The following is a 14,836-nucleotide window of genomic DNA, read 5'->3' as shown; positions in this document are numbered from 1 at the left end:
GAATGCCGCCTTCTGGGCGCGTCGTGATGACGTTTCCTTAGCGGCCGAATTGGGGGAAAGGAGGAAGACGCGATAGCGCCAGTGTAGCAGAGGCACCTTCACTGGAGCCATGGGGGGAGGAGATCTGGTATAGTATAAGCTGTTATACATACATATATATATATATATATATACTAACTGGGGGGAAACGCATTTGCAGCCTGGGTTACTGGCCAGTGTGGGAATAGGGTGTCACTAGAAATCCTTAACCATAGCCTTCTCTCCGAACTGTACTCTTCCTAACATGGCTCTTCTTATTGTGTCTTTATTTTACATACTATTAATCTATCCTTCAATCTATTAAATCTTTAAAAAAATATTTGTATTTCTCATATAGCAATAGGGAATGACCATGAAATAGGCCGAATATGTAGGGGCAGGAGTGACCACTGACACTTTGGCCTATTGGGAGTTATTATTATTATTATTATTATTAACATTTATTTATAAAGCGCCAACATATCCCGCAGCGCTGTACAATAAGTGGGTTTCATACATTGGACATACAGAGTAACATATAAAGCAATCAATAACTGATACAAGAGGTGAAGAGGGCCCTGCCCAAAAGAGCTTAGGGTTTTCTTTGTATCTTGGTGGGCCAGTCCCACATTGTCACTGGCCCGGGGCTGATTTAGGCCATTCTAATTACTATGTCGTATGTAACAAATTTCTGTGCAATGAAGGGTGACAGCAGTGTATGAGAGCCTATCTGACACCACTTTGCTAAATGGAGAAAAAAACATTATATATATTACATTACATTAACATTTATTTATAAAGCGCCAACATATCCCGCAGCGCTGTACAATAAGTGGGTTACATACATTGGACATACAGAGTAACATATAAAACAATCAATAACCGATACAAGGGGTGAAGAGAGTCCTGCCCAAAAGAGCTTACACTCTACAAGGAGAAAGGTTGAGACACAAGGTGTATGTGTATATATATATATATATATATATATATATATATACACACACACATATATTTCAATCCAAATGGTGTCCACACTCCAAGGCTCAATATTCTGCAGGGTGCATAGCCAAAATAATGTATATACAGAAAATAATAATCATCCGTGGCCAGCACACCCTTCAATACTTTATCAAAAATGTATTGAAAATATATTGTTTAAAACCGACGTTTCGGTCCTCATTAGGACCTTTCTCAAGGATAAAAAACCATAGTGTATCACATCACATTGAATACCATTACACTCTAACAAGTGGAAATAAGTGCCCAATCCCCATTCTCTGACCATTATGCAATTAACCAATGCTGTTATATGTGTACAAATTTGAACAATCCAATGTGTGGCCATTATCTGTGCATGTGTATATCCATTCAAAAAAATATCATTATATCATGACATAAGTGATTCTATAAAATCTCCAACATAGTGCAATAATCGCATGATATAAATAATTTGTTATAAATAACCAAAGTGCAATGCCATAAAATACAATTATAAAATTATAAAGTGCAGTGTACATTCTCACCATACGGTGTCACTAGTGTATCAGTGAGCTCACATAGTGTCCATGTTAAAAAGTTCATTCATGAGATACCCTGTAGAAAAAAAAATGCCATTTTATAATACCATCTAATACCATACCATAAAATAAAATTTATGTATGTGTGTGTGTATGAATATATGTCACTTTGGGGCATTACTGATTGTTGAAGATAGTTATATGTTTTGGTTAAGGCAGATAAATCTCACAACTGCACAGTATAATGGAATTTGATGTAATTGACTTAAGGTGGCCACACACAGGCCGATTTCAGCTGTCAATTCTGGTTCTTCAGACAGATTCAGCAGCTTATCTACCCATGTATGGGCACCTCCGACAGACCCTCCCGACTAATAAATTGGGCAGATCTTGATTTTCCCGTTGGTTCAGTCCGATGGCCCATATACCTGCTTTTTTAATTAGATCATTTGGCCCTTAGGCGGGCATACCCAGAGGAGATCCCCTCCTTTGACGACTTTGCCAATCTAGCAGATTGCAACATGTCTGGCCAACCTTACTCCTGTATCTGATCAGCTCCCCTACCGACTTTTTACCTATGTCTGGTCCCTTTTTCAGAACTTGAAGAAAAGCTGGCACCCGCAGACCCTCCGTAATGTGGAGAAAGTGTGGAAAGCAGAACAGAAACATGAAGCCGAGAGAAAGAAGATCGAGGAACTCCAAAAGGAGTTGCGAGAGGAGAGAGCGAGGGAAGAGATGCAGAGATATGCCGAGGACACGGGCGCGGTTAAGTAAGATGCCTTGAAATGCAATGATGGTTTCATTTTGGTGGCATATTAACCCTTTAGATGTCTGCTTTTTATCTTGCCATGTCCAGTATTACCAGTAAATATTCAGTGCAGCAGTTTAAAGACCAAACCAGAAATGTAAAGCCAAACGGCGCTGGCACATTTGTACTTTAGAGCCAGTAGCTCGCTGACTCTATGTAGATATATATACAGAAGTATTCTTTATTGCTGTTCTCAGGAAAAAAGATGAGAAACTGGACTGGATGTACCAAGGCCCAGGAGGCATGGTGAACCGTGAGGAATATCTCCTAGGGAGACCCGTTGACAAATACATAATGGATAAAATGCAGGAACCAGAGAGTGGACCCTCTTCTGAGACTGGATTGCTCCCTGGCTCCATATTTTCTGCAGCCGGAGCCAGTTCCACCCTGGACCTGGCAAACAAGATTCGGGAGGATCCGCTCTTCATGATCAGGTAAACGGCTTTTTGTTTCTCTTCTATAAAAAATTCTGAACATTACAAAACTTACAGTTAACTTTCAGTATGATATAGACAGTGATATTCTGAGACAGGTGGCCTTAATTTGTGTGTGTGTGTTTTGAATTATTTAGCCTTTTTTTCCAACAGCTATCTGGTTGCTAGGGACTATTTTTTTTTTTTTTAACTTAGATTTTTTATTAAAGAAATACAAAAAGAAAAAGAAACAAGGTATACATAAACATGGCATGTAAATGATTACAGTAAAGATGGATGGCATCAATAGATAGGCTGGTCTCATTGGAATCTCCCCGGATCTAGGGGTGAAGAGTTGGATGGTTTGAGATTCTTTGTCCTGGAGGCTTTCTAAGCGGTTGCCGTTGCTGCTATGCAATCTTGTTTTGGTGGCCTTAGTAGGGTTTTGACTGTGTGGATGAGGCTGCATTGGTTGGTGTTTCATTGAGTTGAGCATGTCTCTGTGTTGAATTGTTATAGGATTTGTCATGTTGGTCTTACTAGTTCCCACATGGCCCATGTCTCTAAGAATTGAGCGCTTTAATTCTGTATGTATGCAATTCTAGATTCGAAGTCTTTGTTGCTGTTTACTCTCTTTATTACTTCTGCTAAAGAAGGTGGTGTTGCCGATTTCCATTTGCTTGTGAGGGCTAGCTTAGCAGCTGTTAAGACTTGATTCATCAAAGCTTGAGAGGTTTTGTGTAGGCCCGGGAATGGTTTGCCCAATATAAATGTGAGAGAGTCTTTCTGTATAGTGCGGCAAGTTAGTTGTGATAGTAGGTCTCTAATACTGTCCCAATATGGTTGTATTATGGGGCATGACCAGATGATATGTTCCAGTGATCCTATAGTTTGGCAGCCTCTCCAGCGCTAGGGACTATTTTAACCTGGCAGCCAGACAACAATTTGATTGAGAGACTTGAAGGTAAATAAGAGAGGGCATTAATAGAAAAATAAGTACAGGTATGAGACCTCTTATCCAGAATGCTCGGGACCTGGGCTTTTCCGGATAAGGGATCTTTCTGTAATTTGCCTCTCCATAACTTAAGTCTGCTAAAAATAATTTAAATATTGAATAAACCCAATAGGGCTGTTCTGCCCCCAATAAGGGGTAATTATATCTTAGTTGGGATCAAGTACAGGTACTGTTTTATTATTACAGAGAAAAGGGAATCATTTAACCATTAAATAAACCCAATAGGGCTGTTCTGCCCCCAATAAGGGGTAATTATATCTTAGTTGGGATCAAGTACAGGTACTGTTTTATTATTACAGAGAAAAGGGAATCATTTAACCATGAAATAAACCCAATAGGGCTGTTCTGCCCCAATAAGGGGTAATTATATCTTAGTTGGGATCAAGTACAGGTACTGTTTTATTATTACAGAGAAAAGGGAATCATTTAACCATTAAATAAACCCAATAGGGCTGTTCTGCCCCCAATAAGGGGTAATTATATCTTAGTTGGGATCAAGTACAGGTATTTGCTTATAATGGAGTCTATGGGAGATGACCTTTCTGGATAACGGGTTTCCGGATAAGGGATCCCATACCTGTATTATACAAATACAAAAAAAATTGTCGCCTCACAGAGCAACAGTTTTTGGCTGCCAAACTCTCTGTAGTCCCTATTTGATACTTGTTGAGTAATATAGTGGGCTTTACATAACGACCATGCTGTATTTGCTTATACTTCAGCTATTGTCGATTGGAGATCAGTCTTCATAGGAGAAGTGATGCACCAACTGACCAACTCTCCTGGTCTGTACAGTATGGGGGTTTTCCTCTAGGCCATCATGAAATGAGGCAGAAAACTTGCACTGGGCCCAATAAATTGCCATCTAGAAATAACTCTAGCATTGACGTAAAGGGGTTGTTCACCTTTAGGCTAACCTTTAGTATGAATTTGCAATTGGTCTTCATTTTTTATTATATGTATATGTAGTTTTTTAGTTATTTCATTTTCAGTTCAGGAGCTCTCAAACTTTGGAGTTTCAGCAGCTGTTTGAATGCTAGGGTTCAAGTTACCTTAGCAACCAGTTAGTGGTTTGGATGAGAGACTGGTATATGAATAGTAAACAATAACATTAAAACTGTAGCCTCGCAGCTTTGGCTGCGGGGGTCAGGGACCCTCATTTAAAAATTGCAAAAAGTTGGAAGAAGGCAGCAAATAATTCAAAAACTATAACAAATAAATAATAAAAACTAATTATAAAAAGTTTCTTAGAATTGGCCATTCTATTACATACTAAAAGATAACTTAGCCCAAGCTTTGATCTCAGCCCAATAGAGCATTGCCACCTTCAGCAAATCTGCTTGGGAACGTTGGCCAAAGTCGCTGCTGAACAATGTTGCAGAGCTGGTTGGTAACCCCCCCCAAAAGGCCGAGAGCTGCTATTGGTGCAAAAGTGGCTCAATGAAATTGTGGGAATGTAACGACTTGTAATCTTGTATGCACTCTGGCATTTTACAGGAAGAGAGAAGACGAGAAAAAGAGAGAAGTCCTGAAAAATCCTGTAAAGATGAAGAAGATTCGAGAAATGGTGCGTGGATTCCGTTCCTGCTGGTGCATGTATTCTGCCATTTCTCTTTGCGTCATTCCTTTTGTACATGTAACTGCCTCTCTGGCTGAAATAGGAAAAAAAACATTCTATGAAAGGGCCCACAATGCTTCGCTCTCCTGCCTCACAGCGCTAGATTCTTATGTTTGATTGTAGCCAGGGCACAATGCTAGGGAGTTTGCATGTTGTGTGGGTTTCCTCCAGTACTCCAGCTGTCTCCCACACTCCAAATATAACATAGTAACATAGTAAGTTGGGTTGAAAAAAGACACACGTCCATCACGTTCAACCATAATGCCTATATATAACCTGCCTAACTACTAGTTGATCCAGAGGAAGGCAAAAAACCCCATCTGAAGCCTCTCTAATTTGCCTCTCTAATTATGGGTCACTGACCCCGGCAACCAAGAAACTACTGATCTTTGAGGCTATAACTTTGTTATTGTTACTTCTTTTTCCTTATCTTCCTATTCAGTCCTTCACCTATTCATATTCCAGCCCCTTATTCAAATCAGTGCCTGGTTGCGAGGGTAAATAAGACCCTAGCAACCAGGCTTCTGCTGAAATACCAAACTGGAGAGCTGCTGAACAAATTGGAAAACCAAATATTGTCTCAGTATATCCGTATTTACATCATAATATGTGACCCACCTCTTTAACACAGCCTGTTTTTTGCCCTGTGTTTGTACACAATGTGGTTACGCATGAATCCAAGAGCAGTAATTTTATCTACTGCAAATATCCAGTTTTTATTTTGAGGTTGGCTTCTGTAAATATCCTTTTAATAAGGGAATGGAGCTTGTGTCTAATATATTTCCACTTTTTAACCATACAGCTCCAGAGCAGCCTGGAGAAAAAGAGCAAAAAGAAGAAGAAGGAGAAAAAGAAGCGAAGAAAGGAGAGAAGAGACAGTTCCAGCAGTGAGGAGGACAGTAGTGATGAAGAGAGAGAGAGTAGCAGAAATAGGTAGGTGCATCTGGCTGGAAACTGGTGCAGCGGTTTTAGGTACTAGTTACTAAGGGGAGATACAAAGGATAAGGGGCTGAAATGATGGTACAAACTGCAAAGATAACTGGGCCAGGGAACAGGCTGCAGAACCCGTAGGCAGAAAGGTTTATCAATAGACTGAGAAAGAGACATGTGGGGTGTAGGAAAGAAAGCTGACGGAAGGTGTAGGGCAAGGAATGGAAGTATTTGGGAGCATATGGAGTAATATTAATATAAATGAAGCATATTTAGAAGGCATAAGAAATGATCATGGTGATGCAGTAATGGTTAGGAGGATAGCAGTGACAGAGTTTGGGAGGAATAGGGAGAGGGATGTTAAAGGGAAGTTTTGGGGAGGCATAAATGGGTGAGATAGTGAAGGGAGATTTATTGCAGAGGAGTAAAGGCGCTAAAGAGATAATTGATTTGTGGTATGATGGGGCTTGTGAATAGGGGAGCTGAGGAAGAGAGAGATACATGGGGCGGCCTGAGGCACAAGAATTGGTTTAAGGAATGAGTGGAGCTGGGCAGAGGGATTGGTTGGGGTGCAGTAGTTTAAGAGCCAGGGCAGGAGACATAGTTGGCAGGCACGAGGAGGAGAACTACAGCAGGGGGAATTGGCTGTTAAGGGGAGGGAATTGGTGGGAATTGCTGAGTTCAAAGCTTTGGATCAGAGAAAGATACTTTATTCAGTGTAATGTGCCATAGCTCACCATCTGATCATATTGTCACACAGCAATAAATCAATAACATTATAGTAAGGGGTTACAGCATTCATACAGATAAACATGACTGGTTAAATGGGCACGCCTCCTGATATAATTACGTTTTGATTGGTACTGGCACGTCATATCATTATGCATGTAATCTCACCCTGATTTTCCTATTTGTATCCAGTCCTATCTACTTGTATTAATTGTCACTGTTTGTGGTCAGTTTACACAGCACACATTAAACTATTTCTTTTCAATTCAGACCCTCTCCTATTCATATACCAGTCTTCTATCCAAACCACTCCCTGGTTGCTAAGTTAACTCGGACACTAGCAACCTAATACCTGCTGAATCTCCAAACTGGAGAGCTCCTGAACTGGAAATGAAATAACTAAAAAACTACAATTAATAAAATATAAAGACCAATTGCAAATTGTCTCACTATTACTCTCTACATCATCCTAAAAGTTAACTCAAATGTGAACAAACCCCTTTAAGATGAATACATAAAGTCTTATTCTCTTCCCTTAGGTCTCACAAGCATCACAAGCATTCTCCTTCTCCTCCAGCTCGGCACGGGATGTCAGGATACGGCCTGCAGGTCACTAACCTACAGTTACTAGTTTTTTTCCCCAAAACCCATCAGTTAATAGAGCTTCTCCAGCAGAACCCTGCATTGTAATCTGTTTTTCAAAAACACAGATTTTTTTTATATTTAATTTTGAAATTTCACATGGGGCTAGCCATATTCTTCATTTCCCAGGGTGCCACAGCCATGTGACCTGTGCTCTGATAAACTTCAGTCACACTTTACTGCTGCGCTGCCAGTTGGAGTGATATTCCCCCTCCCCCCCAGCAGCCGATCAGCAGAACAATGGGAAGGGAGCAAGATAGCAGCTCCCAGTAGGTATCAGAATAGCATTCAATAGTAAGAAATCCAAGTCCGGCTTGGGACTCCTCCAGTTACATGGGAGTAGGAGAAACAGTAGGTTAGCTGAAAGCAGTTCTAATGTGTAGCGCCGGCTCCTTCTGAAAGCTCAGACTCAGGCAAGCCAAAAGAACTACTGTGGGTTAGTAAAGCATGCTGGGAACTAGGGGCAAAGATAGGACTGTCGCCACATTAACCTCAGGTGAAATTGCTATATGACCTGTTCTTGTCTCACAGGTAAAAGATTATGGCCAAGGCAGCAGAGGAGACCACACAAATAAGCACAGAGCCAGGGCACATTCTCGGAGCCCCCACCGTGACAGCAAGGGGCAAGTATTCAGCTACCTGGCACTGGGCATATTTAGTTGGCAGCTGTGCAAAACATGCCAGGAGATGTCCAGACTAGCCATGTTCTGGGTCCCAAATCCTCATCTGTATAAAAAAGAGAGAATTCAAATGCTAATTGACATATTCAGATTTGAGCAAAATGGACAATCCAACATGGCTGTGAAGGTTTTCATTCTTCCAGCTTGTGTTTAGTTAGTAATAGGCAGCCTCCTAATGAGGCAATACTATACTTTTACAAGTTGTAAAAAGGACCAATAAAGAAAACTGTAGCCTCACTGCTGGGGTCAGTGACCGCAGAGTTAGAAGAAGAAGGCAAACTGATGCCTGGTATTAAGTGCAAAAAAACCAAAACTCGTATAAATTTGCCAAGTAACCACTTCCAAGTTTCTATCGCAGCCAATGGGAGTTGCTTTAGGCAAAGTCAAGCCATATTCTAAAATATTCAAGTTTTTTACTCGAACAAGTTTTCCCTTATTAATAAATAAGCGGCCATTCGAAATGCGAGTTTATTCGATTTAGCAAAAACAAACTCCAAAATTGATAAATAAGCCCATATATCTTTGTCATTTCCCACACAGGTCTAGGAGCAGCGGCTCCCATGGAGGACGAAAGAGGAGTCCATCCCCACAGAAACCAGAGGCGTACAGGAGACAGCGGCCTTCGGGTTATACCAAGTGAGAGCTTTGCACCAAATTGTGCCAAAATGCAGTAGAACAGATTCCCCCATTTATCCCACCGGTCAAGTATATTTTCCCTTTTGTGAACTACAAGTTATATCACTTTAGCTTTGTGTTGGCTACTGCTTATGATATTCACTAATGGGACAAAAAGTCCCTTTGTGTTGTGTAGAAGGGCGAGTGCCAGACCTCATTACCCTCTAGTGATGTGCCCAACACATGTGGCTCACCTTTGGGCCGACACGCACATAAGTGCCTTGGGTTGCAGGCGGTTTGGGGCCGAGCTCTTCTTACCGCCCGTGACCTAACTGCCACAGAGCAGAGGGCCGGGTTGGGCGCAGGTAGAATTTTTGTCGACCCGCACATCACTATTACCCTCCTGTTAATGCTCTTCTGTGGAATAGGGTGCAGTATCAAAGTACGTACTTATTTTCCTAAGGAAACTCTCTGCCGAGGAGCTGGAACGTCGGAGGCAGGAGATGATGGAGGATGCCCAACAGAGAGAGAAAGAAAGAGAGTGGAATGTCAGAAGGTACAAGCAAGAGGAAGAGAAAGAGGAGGAGAAGGGGAAACAGAAGAAAGAGAGCAAGTTTATACAGTAAGGAATAAAGCACAGTTTTACAATGCTTGCACACTTAGAGCTGATACAGAGCCATTATTGTCATGCAAACCCCATTGGCCAGGATACTTTGATGCTGAGCACTATGGATAATAAGATGTTGCTTGCACCAAGATATTGTTGGCCTGAATATACCATCTAGTTGGACTTTAGTCATAAGCTGTTCTTAGCACTTTTGCAATTTGCATTCATTATTTTTTTCTAATTCCAAGATGCTAAGAGATACAGTTACATATTGTTAATAGGAATTCATTTGATCACAGTGGCGCCACCTGGGGGTCAGGAGAAAGAATGAGGGCTGGGCTGATGTTCTTCCGGTTAGCAAGAATGCCAGAAACATTATCTGAGGTTTCTAACTGTTTTTCTAACTATTCATAAATAATGAATGTAAATTGCAAAAGAAGAATAGTGCTCTCATCAATTTTATATTCACTTAGGTTCACTAAGGTTTACTTATCCTTTACATTTACACTTACGGGCTTTATGTGTTGCACTAAGCATAAAACTAAAAGCATTTTTATTCCATCTGTTTGGTTGATCAGAGCAATAGTGGGAGAAGGAAGTTAATCAAACGAGGCTTCCCCTGTAGAATAAATTCCTCATCTGTAAACCTGAAACACAGGCTGCATTTTAGAAAAGGGGAGGGCAAATCTGTTTTCTTTTGTTTATATTGAGCCCTTCTTGTTACAGGGGAAAGGGGTAAAGGTAAACTAACACAAAGATCTGTTATTGCTTTATAATGAAACAAAATGATAAAATATGGATATTTTTTAAATAAAAGAAGTTATTCATGTATCTTTCCATTCAGTAATGGCAGATATATCCTGTACGCAGTCTCCCCTTTGAAGTAACTTGTTTCAGCAAAATTAGAGGGTATGCAGCACAACCCTGGGTAATTGTTGCAAGGCCTCGATTTAGGGACTTAAGGTGGCGGATCTTCTCCCAATATCCCCACCTACGGGTGGGCGATATAGGGTGAATTTAGGCTAATTTGTTTCTTTGGCCCTGGGGCCAAACGATCGAATTATAACCACAGTCATGGGCGCAGTCGGTTTGGGGGACTGCATGAATGAGCTGAAGCGGTCTCCGATCCGACTGAATTTTTTAACCTGCCGGATTTCAGGCCAGATGTCGGTTGTTGCTGCCCCTACAGGGGCCGATAAGCTGCCGAATCAGTCTAAGGGACCGATATCAGCAGCTACAATTGGCCCGTGTATGGCCACCTTTACACGGACAGATTTTAGCAACCGATTTGGGTCTTTTTTTTTTCTTTGGGATTTTTGGCAGCTTATCTGCCCGTGTATGGGCACCCCTGATGGGCCTACCTGAGTTATCTGGCCTAAAATTGGCCGGATCTCGATCAAGCAGGTTTCATTTTTTTTTGTCAGATCGAATTAAACTGGCAGGCATAGTTGCCGTTGGTCCAGTCGATGCAGTCCTCAGTCCCTATGCCCGCCGGTTAAATTCAGTGTAGATCCAAATGATCAAATTAGTCTGATATTGCCACCTTTATTTCAGGTTTCTTAATGTGGGTTTTTTTTTTTTCTATCTGTCTCTCCCACAGTCAAATAAAGCTAGAAAGTGCAGCATCTTCATCAGTGGAGGACAGAGTCAAACGCAACATTCACGGGATCCAGCGTACGACAGCAGCCCTAGAAAAGAACTTTATGAAAAGATGATCTCTCAGGGATCCATTCAGAGACCATTCATCTTGTGCCTCAGTCAAAAGCGGGTCATACACTTGTCTGCCATGGTTCCAGGGAACACTCGGCCATCTTGTTTTGTCTCACAATACCTCTCTATGGAAAATAGGAGGAAATCCCTTTTCCTCCTACTGAAGACATGGGAACAGATTCATTTCCTACCCCACCCCTCCTTTTTTTCATATGGATGTTTCCCCCTTTTTAGCTAGAGACAAGTGTTCCCTCAAGGCCATCCGTCTCTGCTTTAACAAGGTATTGCTATACTTAAATTTTTAACTGGGATTTTACAGGATACATTAAATGTATTTGTTGTTGCAGAGAAGCACTGTGGGATTGGGGTGCACATCACATACAATGCCAGGCTTTCTGGGTCACTGAGCTGGTCCTAGCTTCCATTGGGCATGCTCCTGGCCAGTCGTCCTATTGGCTGCAGGACATTTCCAAATACTGCTCTTGAAAGCAGATGTAAGGTTTTGGCTTTTTGAAACCATGGTCCGACCTGTTGGGCAAACTCCTTTCTGGCACACCTTCACCAAAGGGTGCTGATCTCACCCTGTTTGTATATACTTTCCCTTTGATCAGAGTGTTTCATTTTTTTATTAAAATGTTCTGTTTTATACTTGAAGTATTTGTCTTTATTCATTAACAACAACCCCTTACTCTGTTAATAGACAAACATTTGTTTTCCTCTAGCGACAATATATATAACTTGGCGGTTTCCCCACAATGACTTACAATTAACAGACCTATATATGAGAATCACAGAACATGCAAGGCATTGTGGGAAAATATGGGCCTTGGCTTGAGGATACCAGACTACTGCAACATTGTTTCAGTGATACAAAGAGTTAAGGCGGCCGTATCCATTAAGATCCTATTATTTGGTGAAGTCGCCAATTAGTGGATCTTCTCCTGACATGCCCACCTAGGCCCAAGCAATCTAATTACAACAACTGAGCCAATGCAGTCCCTAATCAACACCTTGCTGATTTTCGCCCAGATATCAATCAGGGGGCCCCCATACACGGGCAGATAAGCTGCCGAACGGTCTACAAAAAAACCCAAATCTACCTGTGTATGGCCACCTTAAGGCCCAGCAGTGCAGAGAATTAGCAAAAACAGATTATTATAACAATTATTTCAAATTATTAATGAATGTTTTCTGAAAATGTACTTAATCTCTTTAATTATGCAAATTTTTATATGCGGGTTGAGAATCTTATGTTTTCTGATCTGTTGTAGAGTTGCACTAGGGCAGGGGTGGCCAGACTTTTTCATACCCCAGACGACTGATGACCGGAGAATGCGGAAGTGCGGCGTCAATGTGTACGTACATGTGCCATACCACAAATTTAAATGAAACCATCTCATTGCAGAGCCAACCCTCTTAGGCTCAATGTGTCATGTAATTCCTCACTCACCTTGTATCATCATGAAGTGATGGATTCTGGGACTTGAAGTAGCCATACAAGCTAAGACATGGTCGCCAAGCGAGCAAATCTTCTGATATCTCCACCTACAGGTGGGCAATATCAGGCGAATTCGGTTGTTTGGCCCACGGGCCAAATGAGCCAATTAGAATGATGGGTATAGGCGTCAGTCGGTTCGGGGACCGCATCAACGAGCCTATGCGGTCCCCGATCCGACTAAATTTCAAACCTGCCCCATTTCAGGCCACATGTTGGTCGAGCAGGCCCATCGGTAGTGCCCATACACGGGCCAATAAGCTGCTAAATAGGTCTAAGGGACCGATATCAGCAGCTAGAATCGGCCCGTGTATGGGCACCTTAATGTTCTCACTGGCCGTCAGAGAATCTGTGCTTTACCCACTATGGAAAGATTTCAAGACCCAGAATCCATCACTTTGCAATGGAACAAGGTGGGGGGGAGGGGGGAGCCTAAGGGATATTTGGAAATGGTTTCTCAGATACTTGATAAACAAAAAAACGTGGGGGCATTCCAGGACGACTCTTTGTACATGAGCTTGGGCCCATAGGCCCAGTAAACTGAGATTAGGTGGCCGTGCTCTTTTAGGAGCCCATGGATTGTGGCCGGGGAGACATGCAACAGAGTAAGTAGAACCTTCTGCTCACAGCTTCTATTCCCCAATGCCTGCCTGCTCACTCTCACCGCCCGCTGCAGCCTGGCTGCCATTGACCCCTATTACTTCTCTTCCTCCCCACCCGTGGGGTATATTTTTCCTTTCAGCCAGTTCAGCGCTGGAGGTACAGTTTTGCAGCTGAAACACATTATGTTCATGTACATTCCCTGTTTGTGAAGGTTTTGCTAACACAGTTTCTCTCTTTCCTATAAAATGCTGGAAAATGATAGTTTAAATCCATCCAAGAAGCAGTTTTAGAATCATCTTGTGATCTTAATTTCAATCTTTATTCTTCTTTTTCTTATTCCCAACTGTTTTTTTCTTTTTGTTCTTGTGTCCCTTATTTTTCGCCTTCCCTACTTCGGCCGTTTCTCCCACGAAGCTGTTGCCCTTGAGTGGTTTAGCCTGCTTTAAAGTGTCCAACTTCTTCTTAAAATCGGAAGATTTGTTTGTGCTCTTTTGGGCGGCCTCTGCCGTCAGGCTGCGTTTGACCCGGATCTTTCTTCCCGAGAGCTCGGAGTTGTTTAGCTTCAGCGCTAGCTGGACGGCATCTGCACTCTGGAGAGGGTTAAAAAGAAGATCATTCATTAATAATACTTAAAATTATGGAGATCCAAATTCAGGAAAGATCCCTTATCCGGAATCTGAGCATTCTGAATAATGGGTCCCATACCTGTTGTTCCATTGGAGGTTCAATGAACCAAATAAAACATATGTATGAAAATAAATACACCGTATATAAGTATGAAGGATCACAGCTGTGCTTATAATGGATACCCTGCTGGTAACGAATTAGCAAACACAGAATAACACATCTCTCTCCCTGCATTCAGTCTTATTCAGCTCAACTGCAGCTCTTTTAGCTACTTCCTTGTCTAGTGTGAAGCTTCGCCCCTTTTTTTCTGAGCTCTCCTTCTCTCTCTGACTGTGAAGACTGATTGATTTCCATTGGAGCAGAGGCAGTAGGCAGGTGCAGTACAGAGAAAACTCAGAAAAGGGGGAGGGGCTTTACACTAGACAAGAAAATAGCTAAGAGAGCTTCCTGTGGAGCAAACAAAATAAGACTGAATGCAGGAAAAAAGATGTTACTCTGAGGGGTAGTCAGATCCTCTTTAGGGGATTTTAAACTAAAAGGCTTACTTATCCTTTAAAGGAATGCTTAATCCAATAGCTAATTACATATCTATTCTACAGACTACATATATGGCTTATTTAAAGGAGCAGTTCACATTTAACTTAATGTTTAGTTGGTCTTTTTTTTTTTTGTAGTATTAATTTTTCACCTTTCTCTTCTACATCTTTCCAGCTGACCCCGAAAGCCAAAAACAATTGCTCTGTGAGGCTAGAATGATTACTTTAGTCCCTGTCCTATTCATATTCTAGCCTTTTAAACCTCTGCCTGGT

General features: G+C 41.7%; 2 protein-coding genes across 2 annotated transcripts in view; one reads left to right on the top strand and one right to left on the bottom strand.

Moving 5' to 3' along the window:
• Window positions 1–49: 49 nt before the first annotated feature.
• cwc25 (CWC25 spliceosome-associated protein homolog) lies at window positions 50–11,966 on the top strand. Its single transcript, NM_001126572.2, is given in 10 exon segments — window positions 50–127; window positions 2,133–2,305; window positions 2,541–2,777; window positions 5,269–5,338; window positions 6,192–6,322; window positions 7,588–7,657; window positions 8,222–8,313; window positions 8,911–9,006; window positions 9,449–9,607; window positions 11,193–11,966. Coding segments are annotated over 10 exon segments (1,161 nt in total). The 5' UTR covers window positions 50–109; the 3' UTR covers window positions 11,308–11,966.
• A 534-nt stretch (window positions 11,967–12,500) lies between these two features.
• rbm34 (RNA binding motif protein 34) overlaps window positions 12,501–14,836 on the bottom strand; it is a 15,319-nt gene continuing 12,983 nt past the window's right edge. Inside the window, 1 exon segment of the mRNA NM_001004890.1 lies at window positions 12,501–13,990. Within this exon segment, the coding sequence (NP_001004890.1) occupies window positions 13,712–13,990 (279 nt within the window). The 3' untranslated portion in view covers window positions 12,501–13,711.

Source organism: Xenopus tropicalis, chromosome 10 (assembly GCF_000004195.4).
Source record: "Xenopus tropicalis strain Nigerian chromosome 10, UCB_Xtro_10.0, whole genome shotgun sequence".
In the NCBI taxonomy this organism is placed as follows: domain Eukaryota; kingdom Metazoa; phylum Chordata; class Amphibia; order Anura; family Pipidae; genus Xenopus; species Xenopus tropicalis.
This window is presented reverse-complemented; position numbering and strand designations above follow the sequence as displayed.